The 21139-nt window shown below is 37.4% G+C and overlaps 2 protein-coding genes across 6 annotated transcripts in view; one reads left to right on the forward strand and one right to left on the reverse strand.

Annotated features, from left to right (window-relative positions):
* The window catches only part of METTL15 (methyltransferase 15, mitochondrial 12S rRNA N4-cytidine), a 91812-nt gene extending 82692 nt beyond the window's left edge, over positions 1-9120 (reverse strand). Inside the window, exons 1-2 of one of the 5 annotated variants that reach the window (XM_063397986.1) lie at positions 9096-9120; positions 7304-7583 (exon numbers count right to left, since the gene is read on the reverse strand). In XM_063397986.1, the coding sequence (XP_063254056.1) occupies positions 7304-7567 (264 nt within the window). In that variant the 5' untranslated portion in view covers positions 7568-7583; positions 9096-9120. The other 4 variants (XM_063397987.1, XM_063397985.1, XM_063397984.1 and 1 more) reach the window with 4 other exon arrangements.
* A 66-nt stretch (positions 9121-9186) lies between these two features.
* KIF18A (kinesin family member 18A) overlaps positions 9187-21139 on the forward strand; it is a 30595-nt gene continuing 18642 nt past the window's right edge. The window contains exons 1-9 of the mRNA XM_063397988.1: positions 9187-9341; positions 10002-10388; positions 11062-11219; positions 12112-12216; positions 13160-13270; positions 16645-16842; positions 17673-17846; positions 18698-18772; positions 18998-19107. Of these exons, the coding sequence (XP_063254058.1) occupies positions 10061-10388; positions 11062-11219; positions 12112-12216; positions 13160-13270; positions 16645-16842; positions 17673-17846; positions 18698-18772; positions 18998-19107 (1259 nt within the window). The 5' untranslated portion in view covers positions 9187-9341; positions 10002-10060. The remainder of the gene's footprint in view (positions 9342-10001; positions 10389-11061; positions 11220-12111; positions 12217-13159; positions 13271-16644; positions 16843-17672; positions 17847-18697; positions 18773-18997; positions 19108-21139) is intronic.

Here is a 21139-nt window from a genome sequence, read left to right on the forward strand (position 1 = left end):
AAAGTACATGACATCTTTCTCAGTCATCAATTGTAGGTTCATCTCAGAAGCCTGGCAAAAGTCCAGTCACTGGCAAACCACTCTAATCTTCCAACATCCAGAAGCAAAGGGAGCCATGTCCTAGACCATCTCATGTATGCCTAGTGGCATTCCTTGCCTAGTGTGAAACCTGCAGCTAAACACTGCACTTCATGTAGCTGAGGGAAACATCCAGAAAGATTACTCAGAGCAAGTTTTTTCAATTCAAGAGAACACAGATGAGCTCCTTCCCCCTTCACTCTTGCACAAGAGGTAAGAGAACCAAACAAAAACCACCACCACCTACCTTTGTCACCTGCTTTTAGACAGCACTGGCAGACCTTGCTTCAGTATGCATTATTTACTTCACTCATTTTCCTAAGAGTAATGTTGTCTGGAATTAGATTTAATGACATTATGACTCAAGCACACCATTATTAACATTTCCATAGGAAATTAAAATTTCAGTGTCTGAATGACTTCAGCTAATCATCTGACTTAACAAGAAAAAACTGACTTCCTCTGCTACCTCAGAAAAAACTTCTTTCCTCAATTATAACCGAGAGATTTTTAAGATGCAATGAAAATTTTACAGACTCAAGTAAAAATCTAACTCTTTATTATTAATGGTTAGCCAACCCCAAAAAAGCCATGGACATGTTTTTGATAAGCCTTGGCTGCCAGGTTCCTAACAGTAATTTGACATTAAATAATACCATTTTGATACAGAGTGAGCCTTAAACAATATTCATTTATTTCAGTGACATTATTAAAACAGAAGAATTTGTCCTTTATTAAAACAAAATTATTAGAAAAGCATTTTCCCAGGATGCTGAGCATCAGCAAACATCATTGAGATGTAGATAACATTCTCAGAAAGTCTGGGAAAAACAAAAAAAAAATTTAAAAAATAATCAGACCATACATTTTACCATGACTTCAGATACTTGTTTAAACAACAAATTTAGGAGCTTAACCTTTTAATCATCTCTTCACCCAGATTAATTCTGTGCAAAAAAAACCCTACTCCCAGCAGTATAAAACACCAAATAAGAAAACAAAACTTGCAGATATCTCCCATACTCCAGCAGTGATCATCAATTGCTAGTAATATTTTGTGTGATAGAAAAGTCTGCATTTCTGTTTGCAAACTCAAATTCAAATATTTAATAAGAAAGCTTAGCCAAAAGGCTGACTAAAGACACACAGTACTAGATGAGGAGGAAATGAGTAGCTACATATATTAATTATCACCCTTTCTGAGAACACAGGCTCACTCAAGTTAAAATTTAAAGGGCTTAGATTACTTTCTGGTGAATTTTATTAGTTTTCCCCAAGAGGTGCAAAGACTAATGCTGTCACAACAGAAAAGGAGAGCATATACAGCGTCATTACAAGCTGAGTCACCCAAAAGCACTGAATCTTGCTTTATTATAACACAGCATCTTAAATAGTCTCCTGAAGTGCTGTCATTTGTTATGTGATAGAACAGTAACAGCAAACTAGCCCAGTACCACCATAAAACAAAATCTGCACATCTGCAGAGTCGTTTTCAGTAGGCAGACCCTGTTCCCTTGCTGGTCTCTTCAGATATAGCAGCTGCAGGCTTTCCTTCCTCTACTGCAATAGAGAAAGATGCAGAACAAAGTTGGTGAGAAGTCTTCTACTTGTGGCTGCTGCTAACATTTAGATATGTCTTCAGAGAGCCATGATGCAGGTGGGAAGATGAGGTAGTAAGGCAGATGTGCAAGAACTACAACCTGAAGATCCTTTCCTGTGCAGCTGTAGCCATCAGCTTATTCTTACTCTCATCCAAGTATTCTAGTTATTTTCGCTCTAAAGACCTAATTCTTAAAGGGTAAAAAAAGTAAAATCTGAAGAGACTTTGTCACCATGTCTCATTCATATACTGCCACCATTCAGATCCAAATCCACAGATATTTTTCATTTTCTGGTATCACAGTCTAATCACTCAGCAGTACCAGCTTCAAAATACAGAGCAGTTATGCACTGCTCTCAAATAAATCACATGTGTTTTAAATCATCTGTCAATACGAAATTTGAGATCCCTGTATTTTTGGAGGACACACTACAGAAGTCAGCAAAACAAGAAGACAATTGAAGAACATGACTTTCTCTGCCTCCTCAACTGGCAAGCTGTTCATGAATATCACCTCCCATCCTGTTTTCTTCCCAGTCCCCTTCTCTCCTCTCTCATCTCGTGATGGAACTAACACAGACACAGATACTGTAAAATACATATGACATTTGTTGGCATTACACTGTTAAATAATGCTCCTTCTACCTTACTACATTTTATTTTGACTGCATGTCAGAGCAGAGAGAAATTGGTTTAAGTCAAGGAACACAAGCAAATGGGGTCTGCTTTTCTAAACCCGCATGGATACACTACCAATATAACACCAGATATTATTATTATTATTTAAAATAATAATACTTGAAGTACTATCTTTTGCATATCAGTCAAAACTGTTTTGAAAATGTTTTCCATTTTCATGCACTAAATTCAAATGCTAACTTCACTAAAAACATTTCTCTTCAAGTATGATTTTAGCCAAATATTTTAAACAGTTCTATCTGATGAGAATCCATTTCTGGTTTCCTAGTAGATACATCAAAAAATAAATACATTTTGCATATGTACACATTCAATGCACGTTTTGTTACACACTTCCACACACAGCTGTGATCTGAAGCCTGGCTAGCCTCTTCCATAAATTTACAATATGTGCAGCCAGGACATCACGCAAGATAAGAGTGACAGAAAAAATACACAGGAACTACATGATCAAGTGCAAGAATTCTCAATATGCCCCAGCAACCCTCAAGTATCATGGGAAAAAAATGTGTTCTGTAATTCCCAGAGTATTTTCAGAATTACTCCATATTAATTTATTGACTCTTACAAGTTTCTGTATCTTCCTTTCTTTTTTACAGCAATCCCTACAAAGCTCCCTGTGCTGCTGACAGAGAAAAATTAGCCATACAATTGGCTACAGAAAGATATTTTCAGCATGCTTCCCACAAAAAAAATAGTTGTTTCTACAGTAAACAACATTACGCAAATCAATTGTTTTATGTCACCTTATTCATTTTACAAGTCCAGTGAAAAACAGGCCAAAACAATAAAAACTTTTACTATGTCCAGGTGTGTGGAGTGCTTTTCTGAAACTAGTATTTCATCATTCATCTCATGATACAACTGGTATTCCCTTCCAAATTTGGCTTTTTAGTTGCATTTTAAAAATACTTATACAACTTGCGAACTCAGAATTATTTTTTCTAGATCCCTTTTTAATTGCTCTTTATTTTGGACACATTGCAGAAAACTACAATTTTGAGAACCTCTAGTATAAATGGGTCATTCCAGTTATAAATGATTTGCAGATGGCTTTGGAGGTACTATGATAAGAACCCTGGTCACCAGCACAAACATGTAACTATTTATACACTACGATACTTGGAAACCTTTGTCACAAAACAGAAGTCCCCTCTGCAGGGTGCTGTACAGAGAAAGGTTATCTTTGCCTTAAAGCATTTATACTCAGTACAGGGCAGAAAGAGAATACTGTTGTATGGACAAGAATACACAGAAACTAAAACAACAATTTCAGAACTGACTGCTTTCTCACACCAGCAGTCCACCTCAGCTTCCTTTGAGTGTTATCTATTACTTGACTAACTAGCCCTGCAGAAAAGGAAGGAAACAACCATGCTCCAGATCAACACCTAACAGTAGCAACAAAATCTCTAGGAGGTGAAAAGCTACTGCCTTCAGAGTAGCTCAAGCCAGAGCTCAAGCAGCACTTCACTCACAACAAAACAATGTCTGATTGTCTGTATAACTGTCTTATACTTCCTTCCTGCTATTTTAGAAGTCCATACTCACACTCCTTCTGAAAAAGAACTATTTGATGTTTGGATGCGTGAAAACAGTAACCATCCTGAAAAAAAAAGCAGTATACACCTGAAAGAGCGAAAGGAAAGCTCATGGCAAAGCTGCATGTTTTCAGGAAATACTTGTCTCTGTCTAGAAACTAAGTATAACACATGATTTCCAAGGCAAAGAGGGTATCTCCTTCAATGAATGCCAAGTAGCAAAAATAATCCAAATAACATTATGGAGAATCAAAAGAGAAATATGCACAGTGAATCCCAGCTAGCTCAAGATGATATCAGACGAGATCACTTTGGGGAAATTAAACTGCCTTCTCTTTTTTTTACACAAATTAACATAATGAGGTAAAAAAAATCATCTACTATTAATGGCTTCTGATGAACCATTTAAAACACTGGAGAAAATGGAAAGGTCTCATTATTTCTCACCTCAAGTTTGACCACCTACCATTTAATTTACAGATACTAAAAAAAGCTTCTAGAACTATCACAAACCAAATAATACTAGCAGAGCTAATAGTATCTCCATTATATTCTTTCCTAGATCATACTCAACCATAGATAAAATCTATCATATTAAACCAGAGATGTCACCAGATCACAGGTTTCCCCATATAATCTGAATAGGGAAGAATATTGGCTTTTCTTCTAGTTGGAGTTTAAATATTACATATAGAAGTATTTGTTGGTGCTGGAGCACTATCATTTCCTAGAGCTTTGCAACTCAAAGCCCTTTAAGATGCTCATAAGAACAGTTAAAATTTCAGAGTTTCATCCTCAGGCATTCATACTAGAACTCACTGCTCCTAAAATACTTTTACTTAACATTATAGCCACAGTATGTGGAAAAGATCAATATCGCTAGTTAAAAAACAAGTGACCATTGCAAAGAAAAAAAAAATAGAAAAAAGTAGGTTGAAAACTGGGGAAACATGCTTCTGGATGTCCAAACATTGATTCAAAATATGTTTGATTCTTTAAGAGAACAGAGAGTTCTTCAGAAAACTGCAAAAATATTGGTCAGGCATTTGCAAACAACACTGGTAGAGAGAAGATTAAAATGTAGTATAATTAATACAGTAAACTTAAAGAGGAAATTACTAATGTGTGGATTTACTGCAACAGACTTCTCATTGAGAAGTGAGGTAGATTAGTAAAAACTAATTTGTAGTCTTTGCTCCAAAAACAGGACTACTACAGGCAATAAAAGAAGATTCAGAGATAAATGGAAGTATTATTGCTCAAACCCCTGACAAACAGATTCTCCAAAGGAGACAGTCAACAAGAATATTCAGTGGGAGGGCACTAACACCTTTATCTCAGCAGTGACTCACTCTTAACATTTATTTTTGTAAGAACCTCTATAAGCAAAATGAAAATCCCATTCAGTGACCGTAACTACAGGGAGAACATCATCTTTCTAATTAGATTTTCTTTATATTGGTAACTCCTCGTCTTAGGACACAAGAAGAAACAAAGGCCCAAATCAGCTATTTTATAACAAAGAATATAACTCCATTAAAGCCGGGTAAAGGAAATCTTTGTGTGTGTAGGAGAGAATAAAGCAGAAAAACTAAATGCAAGATCAGAGCACTACCATAAAGTGTTTATAGACTTCCTGTCATGACTATAATCTTAAAAATATAAATTTATATGACACTTCCAGTTGATATCCACGTTAATACAAACTGATTACCACCACTCAGGTTATTGAGAAACAATCTCAACCTGTGTTCAAAATTTCACTTACACTAGTAAGTGAAATTACTTTTCACTTTTGCACATCCTTTTGCATACTAATTATTTTTCAAGGCTTTAGAAAGTGCTGCGAATACATTCAGAACAAGAAAACTGGAAGTGCTGAACCGTTGCCAGTTTCAGTCATGCTGAACAGGTTAGCAGTATTATAAATGCTTCTGTTTGAAGTAAACACACTTGGGCTCTCTTACAACAGTCATTAGTGGTTCACTACTAGCTTAGGAATCTGAAAAACCATGTATACACAGACCTGAAAAAAATCCCACCCCAATAATAAGCTATTTTATATCCATAAATATTTAAATTAGAAAAAGTCTTCAGGGGCAGTAAAAGTTACTCTCCACAGTTCATAACCTTGCATAGTTTTGATTACAAGTTGTGTTGCCAAGTAAGGTTTTCTACATCAACAAAGAGAGCTTAGTGAACACTCAGGCTCTTCTTATCTAAGTAAAAACTTACGCAACTGGAAAAAATATTTCACATAGTGTATCACAGTTTATCTGTTCATTTAATGTGTGAAAATATCCTAGTTCTGACATCAGAAAAAAATCTGAACTCAAAGTTCCTTATGTACTTCTCTAATTTAGATATCTTCAACACTAGAACACACAAGAGAAATGTGTACACTAATGCGTATCAACACTATTTCCATTTTCACTAGTTCTTCAAAGACTTAAAAATTATACACAAGGCAACACAACAAGATTTGACTGCAAATTTTTGATTACTGAATCCACTTCAAACTTGCTATATCACTTTGTCACTGCTGGATCGTGCTGTTTTCAAAAAAAAATAAATACACACACTTTGACCTTTCTACTTCTTTACCTATTGTTTCAGTCTTTGTAGTAAAACTACACATTGATTAGCCTAAATTAGTAAGATTCTATGAAGCTAATGTAAGCACTAAAATCATAGATGAAAGTATCTGAAATGTGAACATTATTGAAGAATTTACATTATTTAAAAATCCTTTCAAATTAATACTAAGACCACTCAGACAAAAAAACATTTCACTGTGTATAATTTTTTTCAAGGATGTGTGTAACCATATACCCGGACTCTACACACAATATAGATATATCAACACAGCAGTGCTGAGACCTAAACTACTCCAAATACTAAAAGCAAACTACTTCCAGTACCATACCCAAATAAGGCAGCTTGAATTAGCTCCATGCAAATGAGGCTAAACAATTTTTAAAACCTACGTACTTACTAGCTCTTATACAAGAGGAAGAGGGCTCTTCAAAAACTGATGAGATAACCATACATGAGAACTCCCCACTACTATGAGTAATTAACATAACCTTAAGTATACACAAGTACAATTCAGAAAGACAAGCACAAAAGCAACAGAATACTCAAATATTACAATTTTAATAAATACAACCTACGTGAGGATTCAGACACACAGCCAATAGAATTTTATTATTTTGAATACAAAGTTTTAACTTGAATTTTGTAACAATTTAGGACCTTTAAAAGGAACAACTGATAGTTTATGAGCATCCCTTTATTCCTCTAAACGAAAGTTATCCCTACACTCCACAAATTTTTCTGCTGAACTGTTAATGGATCACAAAAGTTAATTAACCATTTAACTCACCTGACCTGGCTGAGGGGATAAACAATTAACAACCTCCTCCAGCATCACTGGTATGTGCAATCTTCCAAAATTACTGTTTTCTGCATTTTGAGGTAAATCTTCAGTTTCACATTTCTGGACAGTTTGTTCCTTTGACTCAGAGTCAGAAAGCTTTTTCGGTGAAGAATGGATCCTTCTGGCCAAGCCGACCACATTTACTGAATTCAGTTTCAAATTCCGCAGAAACAAACATTTGCAAACTTGGCACAGATTTTGAGATAACATTATGGAGTTGATCAACCTAGAAGGGCAGTAGATGTTGGGAATTACTTTCAAACAAATATTTGAAAGAGTGTATTTGTTTAAATAACAAAGCAGAAATGCTATAGGCAAAGTTATACGCATTCCCAGTTGGGCAGCTTTATAGATATGTCAGCAAAATGTTTTCAGAACTTTCAAGATTATCTACAAATCAATCATGTTCAAGCAATAAGCAGATTCTTTTCCATATCAGATTTTAATACATGCTTTTCTTGACTTTACCTTGCCAGAGGCTACCAATATTTTGCTTACATAAGAATATGCTGAGAAGGTTACTCTCCTAATAATTTAGGCTTCAGCTGGGTAGAATTCCCCCACCTCAAACTTCAAAGTGCATATCACTCCAACTGTGAACAGACACACATATGTGAGGTTTTGCAACAAACCATAGTGTGTCTACAGAAAACATATATATTACCGTGGTATGCTGTGTTGGTTTTGCCTGGGGTGGAATTAATTTTCTTCACAGTGCCTAATATGGGGCTGTGTTTTGGATTTCTGCTGAACACAGCACGGAGGAGATACAGCTGGGGCAGGTGACCCAAATGCACTGAGGGGATATTCCAGACCAAATGACATCAGGCTGCATATACAAAGTGGGAGGAAGAGGATGTTTGGAGTGATGGCATTTGTCTTCCCAAGTAACCATCACCTGTGAAGGGGCCCTGCTCTCCTCGGAGATGGCTGAACTCCTGCCTGCCATGGGAAGTAGTGAACTTATTCCTTGTTTTGCATTGCTTGTGTGCACGGCTTTTGATTTACCCATTAAATTATCTTTATCTCAGCCCCCGAGTTTTCTGCCTTTTCACCCTTCCCCTTCTCTCCCCAGCCCCACTCGTGAGGGAGCGAGGAGCAGCTGGCCGGGGCTGGGCTGCCTGCTGGGGTTAAACTACTAAGAGTGTGTGCCATCATCCTAAACACACTGACCTACGCCGCTACCTGCCGAAGACACAGGCTTAATACGAGGGACACACTCGTATTATACAACCACCCTCCTTCTACACAACTGGAGGCCTCTTACTCAGAAGTGAGCAAAAAGTATACTTTATAAAACCGCACGTCTAAAGCGGCACTCGGGCACAATTACAGGTTGCCGCCTCAAGATCGGGACCTGTACTAAAGCAGAAGGTCAAGGCAGCGAGGACAAAAATTCCACCCCTCAACACTTTTTATCACAGGCGACCAGAGAAGCATCAGCAGCCCGCAGCCCGGTCTGCGCCAGGCCCCGCGGCGGGGAGCGGCAGGAAGTGGCTGCAGGCTGTCCCGGCCCGAGTCGGGCTGGCGGGACACGGGGCGGGACACGGGGAGCCAGAGGCCGTCCGCTCGCCCCTCAGCCCCGGCCGTGCCCGTGCCCGTGCCCCGTGCCCCGTGCCCCGTGCCCCGTGCCCCGTGCCCCGTGCCCCGTGCCCCGTGCCCCGTGCCCCCCTGCCCGCCCTCCCCCAGGGCCTCCGCGGACCCCGCACGGCGCCGCGCGCGCGCCCCACGCACTCACCGCTGCCGCCGGCGCTCTGCTGACGTCACGGGAGGCAGCCAATGAGGAGGCGAGGAGGGCGGCCCGCCGCTGTTTGAATCCGGCGGCCGGTGCATGGCGGTTGGCGCGGCCGCGGCCCGCGGGTGAGTCTGGGCCGAGACCGGAGAGCGAGAGCGGGGCAGGCGTCCCTGCGGCGGCACGGGGGAGAGTCTCCGGCTTAGGGCCGAGCCTGCAGGTGTGCCCCGAGGAAGAGCTGTCTGCGGCGGGGTAAGAAAGGGGGCCAAGAGCGCCGGATGGGTGTGGGAGGCGGTTCGGCTGGGAGAGGGTGAGCTGGCCCTGAGCGGCAAAAGCGTCACTGATAGCCTTTAGTCTATTAGTCTACTAATAGTAGATAGTCTACTATCCACTTTTAAAAACAGCCCGCTGTTAACAAGAAAAAATGGGCTATTTAAAGGAACTTCCTTTTTGGTATCGCGTACTGCGTCCCATGCAAGGCACGTTAACGTAAATCCCGCTTTAACTCTCTTTAAACCTGCATGCAACGTGACTATCAATAATCCCGGGAGAGTAACATAGAAAGCTCCTCTTTCTGCTGAGGAACAAAAAGACTGCTCGCTTTAGTCTGCAGAATTGTGGTATCTCATCTGAAAGCTTGGTCTGTTATAAAGGAAAGCCTGTAGGTCACGGAGTAGTTTAAATTCTGGACTAAACTTAAGATTTTACTGGGGAAGTGCTAGTTGGCTTTCTGAAAGCTCTGCTGAATTGAGTCATCTTTTGAGGCTAGTTACAGTGTTTCCCAAAGTCTCATTCCCATTGGGGCAGTCCATTGACAAGTGCTGGGTGGATCCAGTATTGATCAAATGTGTGAACTGTTTGAAAGAGTGAAAGGCACTATATTGCAAATAAAACCTATCTTGTCAATTGCAGGAAAGATTCAGCTGTTCCGTCTGAAAGAGTATTGGAAGTGAAGCTGGGGAACAGAAGGGATGACTCCTGCTAAGGAAGAAGATGTCTGTAGTCATGTGAAAGTGGTAGTCCGTGTCCGTCCAGAGACTGAAAAGGAAAAACACGGCAGCTTTAGCAGGGTTGTCCGTGTTATTGATCAGCATGTATTGGTCTTTGATCCAAAGGAGGAAGAAGTTAGCTTCTTTAGCAGGAAGAGAGTGACCCACAGGGATATTAACAAAAGACAAAGGAAGGATCTTAAATTTATGTTTGATGCCATTTTTGATGACAGTTCATCCCAGTTGGAAGTTTTTGAGCATACGACCAAAAATCTAATTGATGGCTTCCTAAATGGATATAACTGTACAGGTAACTTTGCTATTTATCTTCTTAAATTGAAAAACTTCCATGAATTTCTCAAAGTTTCTACCGTTCTGTTCAATGGCTGCAGAAGCATTAAAAAGGCCTGAGATTAAAAAAAAAAAAGTGTTTTAATTCACAGCTATGAAAGGCTGACTTTTTAGCATGTGGAAGTTAGGATAGCGCTACTCTATTTTAAAAATAAGTTTGTATTAAGGTTATGACAGACTTGGGAGTTTTATCTGAAGTATGTATGAATGGGAGTCCTCTAGAGTTATTCAGGCAGAAGCAGTTGTGTCACTGAGTGTGTGGTCACCTGCTTTATGAACTCCTTAAGATCTTGGTGGTTTTCAATGGGCTACTGGAATGTGGTGAGGAAATTAAAGGCCTATCTGCAACAAGTTGATGGCTTAGAGTTATGAGAGTAAGTTAATATTTTCATGTAACATATCAGTGAATGAATTTTGAACTGAAAATTCAAAAATGTTATTTATTTTGAAACATCTCTCTTTAATCGTAGATAGCAAAGGTAAAACTTAAGTTAGAAACTTGATCCATTTATGACATAGTTATGCAGAATGACAGAGATCTGTGAATGTTCATTTGACTTTTGTCTTCCTGATTAGCTTACAAATAAATTATGTATTTTTGCTTTCTTGGGTTTTTTTTTGGGAAAATGCAGTGCTTGCATATGGTGCAACAGGATCTGGAAAGACTCATACGATGTTAGGTTCTCCTGAAGATCCTGGAGTCATGTACTTAACTATGATGACACTTTATAAACGCATGGATCAAATAAAAGAAGATAAAACATGTGATGTTGCTGTCTCTTATTTAGAGGTGAGTTCCTGCATTTGGTATGTTGTTTTTAATAAGTCGTAGTTTATAAATGAAGACAAGATGGTTTTGCTTTCCTCTGGGGCTTGACAAAATGTGTCCTTAAAGGAATAGAACTGTATTGTGCTGTGCAAACTTGGTATTCCTAGGCACTTGTTAATGTTTTACAGCAGGCTGCCCCAAAACAACTGCTTCAAATACATTAACTGAATGGTCATGATTTGTGTCTTGCTGATCAATTATGTGCCTCTGAACATGTGTTGATGTGTACAAGAAAATATCATTTCAGGGTAACATTTTAGGTAATAATTTAGGACTTCACAGTAACATAAGCACTGTGAAAAAGCACAACAAAAGAATGCTCTGTTTTTACAAGTAAATGTTTTGGCACTGCTGCTGAGCAGTGCTAGTAAAATGGTTATTTCTTTAGCTCCCTCAAAGTCTTAATGGACCCTAGCTGGTATTTGTGAGAAGATGGGGAAAGTTTGCATTGCCATATGCTTTCACAGACCAAGAAATCAGACATTTAAAAATTTTAAGAGGTAGCTTTGAACTAAGAAATGTTGCTGAAGTGTGGATTGTGATGTACAATGGAGGAAAATAAATGCTTGGGATTCATGCTTGTTACAAAACCAGTTTTTGTAAAAAAGGGTAATTTTTTTTTTCAATAAAGAGCAAAGATTATTTACTAGAAAGAATTACTCCTAAAATTGAAAAAGAAATAATTTGATTTGAATATTTTAGACTCAGTATAGGAAAAATGTAAAAAAAATATAGCATTAATTCACTACTTTGTCTTAAAGAAGTATTAAAAAAGACTGGTGATTTCTGTTTATTTAATTCTGTCAGCTATGGGAGGATATTTTAATGAAGCCTTTTCAATTCCCTTTCAAAGGTTTACAATGAACAGATACGTGATCTGCTGGTCAGCTCTGGACCTCTGGCTGTTCGTGAAGATGGCCAGCAAGGGGTGGTAGTTCAAGGTCTGACATTGCATCAGGTATGTAAATATCTATAGAAACTTAAAATCTGCTCGAGATATTTGAGAAACATTCCCATTGTTCTGAAAGTTATATGGAATTTGATCATTTCTCAGTGGACTTTTTTCTGGCCATAAGCAGCAGTAACTTGCAATTCTAATTAATTAGTTAAAAGCACCTTGTGGAAAAACCTTCTAGTCTTACAGAATGCAAATATAGAAGCATTCAGTCCTTGTTATCAAAAGGATACCATTGGCATTATGCTTATCCAACAGATTTTGGAAGATTTCTTTTTTTGGCTAAAATATCTTGGCATTGCCTTCATTACCACCTTGGAGTGCTCTACACTGCTGTGAAGTCTAAAGGTTGTTTTTCTTTGTAAATAACCATGTTTGAAAAGTTCCATGTTAATTTCCTTTTTCCAGGCCAGCACAGTGATTCTTTGGTAAGGTCACTGATAGAACTTAGTTTTCCAATCTGAAAATCAGTTCTAGTCACCTATTTTCCTGCAGCTTTCTTGTGTATGTTACATGCTGTGACAGGAAACAATATTTTAAGTTTGGCTAGCTCTGTGAGCAGCTGTCTTCCCAAACCTTGAGTCTTGTGAGGAAAAACCTTTTCTTGTATTAAGGCATTAAACAGCAATATACTAATTTAAGTTCAGACATTCTTAGAAGAGGCTGATTGAAACCATGAAGAATCTTTCAGATTTGTTTAAATTCTTTACTAAAAATATTTTCTGATTTAAATTGCTGCACTTAAGTGCTTGCTCTTCATACCTTACTGCTTTTTAGCTGAGAATATTTGTTTGAAGTGTCTGAATTTCAAACAAGAAATATCTTACTTATAGACAGCTAAAATTTGAAGTTCATTTTTTTTTAAGTTTTAATATACTTAGAATCAGTATATTCCTATAGTTGATGGAAAAGAAACCTGTATTTGTCTTGTGCTCTACTCTTAAAGCCTAAATCAGCAGAAGAAATCCTTCAGATGTTGGATTATGGAAATAAAAATAGAACTCAGCATCCCACAGATGTGAATGCCTCCTCTTCCCGGTCCCATGCTGTCTTTCAGGTAAGATGATATAACCAATAAACAATGGTCATTACTGTGAGTTGCAGTTTTTGTTTGAAGTTGGATACAATGGAAGCTTTTACTTTTAAACTGTGTTAAACCTTAGTTTGGGGAAGAGGGCATTGAAGTTTTTTAGTTTACTCTTCTTCTTGACTTCTTATTCCTTGGAAGTATGTCATGGTCCTTAGTGTTTGTTTGAAAAAATTAATTCAATGAAAAGATCTCTAATTCTAGTTGTTTGAACTTATTATATATAAAACATGTACTTATGCCTTCTTAACTTATATTCCTTAGAAGAAATAACTTATGTGAAATGATAATTTAAAGCTTTAATATTCTTTGATATTTTAATCTTATAAACTGAAAGTTATTGATGGTTTTTTAATGCTTTCTGTTTTCATGATGTTGCTTAGCATTTCTCTGAGAAAAATAATTTACAGAATGCAGTTATGTCAGACTATAAACTAAGAATCTCAAGTAGTACTTTCTTACTTTACTTTATTGGTTAATGTTAATTTTTACAATAAAGCAATTTCCTAATATCCTGGTACAGATCAAGTTTCAGAAAATTGAAATGATGATTCTTAGTTTTCAGAAATGAGTTTTGAATGAGTTGTACATGCTAAAACTTAAGACTTCTCCAAAGATTTTTGGTGTTGGCTACACTGCCTTATTCTTCTGGCTTCTCTTTTTAAATAAAACCTGTGATATTTAAAAACTAGTCCTGGTATCAACAATGTCTTTTTCTTTTTTTTCTTCTGTTTGCTCTTACATACTGCAAAGCACTATCTTGAATTATTTTTTTGTTCCACTCTGGATTGAAAAATATTTAAATACATTTGATTCTGGTCCTTGCGTTAGAGCACTTAACTGTTGGGAAGGTCTTAACTTCTTCACTAATCTGCAGACTTGGACAATGTTAAATAACTACAGCAAAGTTAAAAAACACCAGTTTCTAAATATGGAACAGAACAAAAGTTATTGCCACTCTAAAAGCTTCTATTTTCCTATATACCTTAAACTTATGTTTCAAATTGCCCTTCCTGTTTTTAATTTCTGCTGAGGTCTACCCTTGTTGTGCATCGTACATGATTGCACAAAGACTTCCTTTGAAGTTTTTTGGCTTGAGAGCTGCATTGTTTTGTATGTGTGCTGCCTTTAGAAAGGCTCAAGGTACAGTGCTACAGACAGATCAGAGCAAACTGCTGATTTCTGTTTGTTTCCTTGCTGTGCTGGGATGTCTTATCTCCCTCACCTTTTTTTAGGAAGAGGCTCTGGATTTTATTATTGGGCAGACTTTTTCTCAGTACATTTCTAGAAGTGGCAAGCAATTAAATAAATCACATCAGTTTCTCATCTATTTCCACAAATCCGTGACATTATGCATAACAGAATTGTGTCTTTATTTCCAGAGATGTAAGTGATGAGAAATCCCGAGTGCTGTCATGATTGCTCTTTATTTTTAATGTTCTTATTATTTTAAGAGTTGCTTTTTTGTAGAGACATGTTATTTTTGGCTTTTCTTGTTAACTTTATGGGAGCAAGATATTTTCTGAAACTGACTCAGAAATTGGTAGGTCTTGGCCCAGGACATTCTGAGCTGATTTTAGAGATGTAAGTTTTCTCTTACTGTACCATATGTCTTAGGTTTGAAAGATCTATCTGGGTTCAGGCAATTACTGCATCTGAAAGGAAAATCTGAATTGCCTTACTGCTCTATTGAGAGTGTTCTGCTTTGGGGCATTTCCTGCATCTTTTGAATTTTTACAAAAGCTTGAGTCATACAACATAGTCTGGCTGTCACTCTACCTTTCCTTACTTCATTCATGATAGTTACTGTGTTGTTCTGGTAGTGTGTTCCTAGCCTGAGGCTCTTTTTGTTTTGGTTTGGTTTTTTTTTTGGTTTTTTTGGGGTTTTTTGTCTATTATACTGGAAACAGTACAACTGAACTTAGTTGTACTGTTTGATATAGAAACATCTATTTGAAATAGATTTACATTTCATGGCAAGTCACAAGAATTTTTATTTGTTTGCAATACTGGTCAATCTGTTTTCAGTTACAAGGTACTGTGAAGACTTCATTTCTCATGCACAAAGCTTAAAGCTGCAGAAAGTAGTGAGACACTGTCTTTACTAGTCAGTCACCTTATATTCATGGCAGCTCTTTCCTAATTCTCTGTCCAGAAGGGCATTCATGAATGCATCAGTAACCATTAGCCATATTAACAAATGGCAAGGCACTCAACACAAAAGGAAGAGAAACATATACTGAAGAAGTATAAAGCTATCTAGGGATAACTGTGGTTCTTCTTACTGACCGTATATTCATGCTTTGTCTACTTCCTTATAAACCTGAAGAAAGAATACCTTCACCAGCAGAAGGAGGGAGAAGCACTTAGTTCTTTGTATGTCTTTGTACTGTGGAGATTTCAGGAAAGTGGGATGAAGGGGAAAAGTGGCTTCAGGAGGCATCACATTTGAAAAGATCCTGGAGTGTATTTTCACAGCAGTAAATGAGTATTGTTTCCTATTAATGGAAGATACAATTAAATCTAAATCGCTGAAAATTCAGCCTTTTCTTGGTTTATCCCTATACATCTCTTTATGATGTACTCCTAAATGTGTATTTGAAAAAGGAACACCTCTTTCAGTTTAAAGTTCAGGAGTGTGATATGCATTTTCAGTGCAGAAGAATCAAGAGCTGTGAAATCCATTTTCCCTGTAAAAAAACTCACTTATCTTTGCTGCTTTGTGCAGCAGTTGGTTGCTTATTCCTCTGCAGCATGATGGGAGAGAGAATCAGAGGCAAGAGAAGGAGGTGCCTTGTGGTTCACTTAAGTGAAGGGAAAGTGGCAGAAAGGGTGATCACTTGCCACCATCAGACCAATGCCCAGCTATTCCTCACGCAGTGGCTACTCAGAGCAACTTTCAGTCAATCAGCATCAGCTGTTTGCTTGCAACCTCTTGCCCACTGCCTTGACACCACAAAACTGCTGCTCACCAAATCTAATCACCAGTGTGTGTTATCAGCACTGTCTGGGTCACAAGTCTTAGAAACAGCATATGGGCTGCTGTGCAGAAAATTAACTCCACCTCAGTCAAACTCACTGCAACTATAATCTTCTTCTTCCCTTACTAATACATGAAACAAGGGCCTTGAAAAGGTATCAGAAATGGATTCACTATTTTCCATTAGACCAAACTGCTTGTTGACATTAGCTATGTACTAAAAGGTTTAACTTGGATTATGAGAAGGATTCAAATACAAATGCCTTAAAACAATTGTTACACTATGAAATTAATTTATTGCTTAGTTTGGTTAGTGGTTACCTTTTAATAGTTTTAATAATTTTATTTTTTTTTTTAATTGTAGATTTACCTACGGCAGCAAGATAAAACAGCTAGTATTAATCAAAATATTCGTATTGCCAAAATGTCTCTCATTGACCTGGCAGGATCTGAACGTGCCAATGCAACAAGTGCCAAGGGGGCTCGTTTTGTAGAAGGAACAAATATTAACCGGTCTCTGCTTGCTCTTGGAAATGTCATTAATGCATTGGCAGATCCAAAGGTATGTGCTGCTTTCCCATGCAGTCTTTACCTCCTAGTGTTCTGAAAACATTTTTAAAGTGCTAAGCTGGTGGAATAATGTGGTTTACATTGTTGATGCTGCTCACATCACCATTCTCATAGGATTGCCTTAAGGGTTTCCACCATCATATCTATGATAGCTGGAAGACAGTCCCAATGAAAGAGAATTCTCAAAAATTATGTGCAGCTGCCCTTGGATAGTGCCAAAGATTAATGGTACCTGCTTTTCTTACCTACCTTCTTTGAAATCAAGCATATATAGAGAAGCTTGCATGAGCACATGAATAACCTTACAATTAACCTTTAATCTTAGAGGGAAGCAGCTTTTATAGGATAAAACAGCACCTCTTCTAAATAATAAGTCAACAAATTCTTTTGAGATCTCACATACACTCATACGCACATGCATCCCTGCTCAAAGCAGTGAGTCAGTCTCCTAATCTGTCTCACCAGCTCAAGGCAAGGAGGAGGTACAAATTGTGTAGGACAATGACAAAAGCTCCTGAACTTTTGCATAAATAAAGTCCATTGTCTACTATAATTCTCTTGTCCTTCTGCTCAACTAGCAAATGTCTCATATCCAGACATCAGAAAGTAACTTAGCTAATACATCTGTTGTAAAGGTGTTGAACAGTTCCAAGAGACTTGAACTGTTTAAGATCTATAGATACTGCAAAGAAAAATTACTTATATTAAAGAGAAGTTTCATGGCTGTTTATCATGGTTTTTGTTACTGTTGAAATTCTAAGCAGACTTTTATCTAAAGTGCAGTTAACTAAACCATAAATATATATATATCACTCCTTCTAGAGCAAGAAACACGTTCCTTATCGAAACAGCAAGCTTACTCGTTTACTGAAAGATTCTCTTGGAGGAAATTGCCGAACCATAATGATAGCTGCTATTAGCCCATCTTCTTTGTTTTATGATGATACCTATAATACTCTTAAGTATGCAAACCGAGCAAAGGATATCAAGTCTTCTGTGAGTATATTGGTATTTATTGGTCTCTTGTCCAAGTACAATAATGTAGTATTAAAAGAAAAAGAATTGCTTTTGGAATATTATCTTTTCCTTCACTTCTGTCTCAAAATTTTGTTGCATCTTCTTTCTTTACCATCAACTCTTCCTTATCTGGCTGATAAGTGTAATAGATACATATTAGATCCTAGATTTTGCTTAAAAGCAACATAATTTCATTAATGAGATAACGCAATAATCCTCAGCTGGTAGAATTCACATCCTTTTTTAGTATATTGCAATTACTTTCTCAGAGAACTATAAAGTAGATTAAAAAAATTTCTGACCAGTTGTACTAGAGCCAGTCCAGGTTTGTACAGGTAGAATTCAGCTAGAGTCAAGAAGCTCAGTGAGATTGTCTTGATAAATAAAAAGCTAGAATGTCCTGTTTCTGCCCTCTAGTATTTAATTTTATTTTTCATAATCGTTTTTGTTGCAGCTCCCAATTCTTTTTATGTAATACAGGGTTCACTGTAGTTTCAATTTGTTGCATACTTAAAAGTAGCATTTTTTAATAAAATGCACAAGATAGACATTTAAATAGTAAAACTAATCTGAATAAATGCAAAATGTGTTTGCATATGTAAATGTAATTATTCTTGGTTTTTTGGAGGAAATGTCCTGGCCATGGGTGTGCAACAGATGATAGCAAAAGCTGACAGTCATATTCTCATTTTGCAAGTCAGGATTTTATTCATCTCTTTCCTCATAATATGGTGTATGTGTAAATATGTAGTACATATACACAGTGTGTGTGTTTATTGTGCATAAAAGCATGAAGGAGCTGCCTTAAATTCTAACTTGTTTCTTTACAGCTGAAGAGCAACACTGTTAGTTTGGACAATCACATAAGCCAGTATGCTAAAATTTGCAATGAACAAAAGAAAGAGGTATGTAAAAAATCTTTTGATAAGAGGTTGAAAGGTTAACTGTTAACTCTGAATATTAAAAATAGTTTATGGGATTGAATCTATAGGGTAATATGGTTCTAATATACTTTGAAGTAAGATAATTTACTGCTGCCATTTGTAAAGCTGTTCACTATCAGCACAAAATGATAATTTTTGGAAAAAAAACAAAAAACATATTTCAGCTAAAATGTGCTTTTGGTTTAGATCCTAATGTTGAAGGAGAAACTGAGAGAATATGAAGAAAAGCAAGCAAGCATTCCTGAAAACCATAATACTGCAGAACTTTCAAACAACCAGCAAGTGGAAATAGAAAGGTAAATGAATCACATCATGAGCTAGCTTCCAAGCTGGAGTTTGTCAAACTTGTGCAAGCATTTCAAAACAAACCTTCTCTTTTCAGTATTGGTTTCCTCATTTTATCATTGCTTTGCTTTGATCTAGCTATGGCTTTGTCCAACATGTTGTTTCTTTTTAGAACAACTTGGTGGTGGTTCTAAAATAAAAGGGGGGACATAAGAAATGACATGTGACAGGAGTAGCATATGAATGCTGGCTTCCAGCAAAGCTTCTTAACAGGCTGTGTTTGTGGGTAGGCAGAATGTAGTTTGCATAAGTCACAGTAGCTCTTGCAACTGTTGGCAGGCACTAATTCAAGTGGTATCTTTCCTGCAAGGTTTGACAGAGACAAAGCCTGGAAGTTTTTCTACAAAAAGTTCACTTTATATCTGTAGATTCCTTATTTTCTATTGCTTTAATATTTCTTGGCCTCTGTTTCTTCTTGATGGTGTTGCTATTTTTTCTCATGTGCCAGTCTCATGAGAGAACACAAGATGTAACAAACTAAAATGTGAAGTATCAATTTGTTGCAGAAGCCATAGTATTCCATGAAGAGGGAAGGTTTTGGAGCAAAAGACTTTCTGGATGTGTCTCTGCAAATCTCATGTCATATTTCAGACAATTACTCACCTAAGTTGATTTAGCTACCTTTATTTTTCTTTTGGCCCCTTGAATGTGCTATTTTTTAACCTGCAAAACTTTCTGAGGTATAGTAAAAAACCATTCAAAGCAAGATGTTCTCTAACTGTGCTTTATTTTTGTGGCATTCCAGACATTTCAAGAAACCCTTTCATTCAGGTTATTTAAATTTAATTTTCAAAAGAAGTGTGGGGTTTTAAGTCATGTTGATACTTCTGACAGTTTTCCTGCATATTTTTGCACTGTATGTCTTTAAGATTGATTTAATTTCCTGTGATTTGTCCTTTATTTCATTCTTTGTATGTGGGAAGAGTCAGTCAAGGGTAAGGTCTCTAAAATCTTTTCAAAAGTCTGGACATATTCTATGCCAAGATTTGCTGGTCAGAGAATGTTTGTTTGCATTTCATTGTTATGGAAAATCCAAAGGGGCCATATGTCAACCTATCCCAGTCCCTCTGGATGTCAGAAAGGATGTGGATGTCTCATTCTCTTCTTTCTCATGGATATCCTGCCAGGTTCATCACACTGATGTGGTGTGGGTAATGAGTTGATTTACAGGTTTTGAAGATACTGTGCTGCCTTCTCCCTTTTAGTTTGGATGGGGAAGAGAGCCTTATCCATGAGCTTGTGTTTCAGTCCAACTACCCATAATTTTTGCATCACTGTTATCTGAAAGAGACTCACTGAGTACCCCACTTGCTTCTTCAAACCTAAAAGTCATTTCTCCTTCTGCTAAAGCTTGGAGCTGTGTTGTCTGCCAGCCCTTGAAGTCTTGAGCCTGTTGAGGGTAGACAATGGACACTGGCTCAAGCACTACAACCATCAGGTCCTTGAGCTCTTTGACGCTAGGTAGTGTAGGGTATTCATACCTTGGATGTGCCTACTGGGCAACATGGTAATTTTTCCGGTGCAGACCAGAGGATAAAGCTAACTCCATAAGAAGAGAAATGTGCTTATTGAAAGACTGAATCCACAAAGGCTTTTATACTTAAAGCTATATTTGGAACACTGGTGAATAAAAGTACACAAAAGGTTGGTTTACCGGTAATGGCTCCTTGTAAGGACGATACTTCAAATCAGAATCTCCACTCTCATTTGAACTATACCCAGCTTTTTACTGTGATGGAAACTGAGAGGATTCACTTTGATTCCTTATTGCTGTGTTTCCCAAGCAGCTGAGAGGAACCATATTTCTATGAATGCTATGGAGAACAAAAATTTTCCAAGCAGTGTGCACTCAACAGTATACTTGTATAGATAGGAACAGCGTAGTGTAAGAACTCTGATACTCTGCAGCTGACGGTTTCATTATTATACAGTCTTTTAGGTTAGAAAAGACTTCAAAATTATAGACTCCAACCATTAATGTAT

Source organism: Prinia subflava, chromosome 5, assembly GCF_021018805.1.
Source record: "Prinia subflava isolate CZ2003 ecotype Zambia chromosome 5, Cam_Psub_1.2, whole genome shotgun sequence".
NCBI classification, from domain to species: domain Eukaryota; kingdom Metazoa; phylum Chordata; class Aves; order Passeriformes; family Cisticolidae; genus Prinia; species Prinia subflava.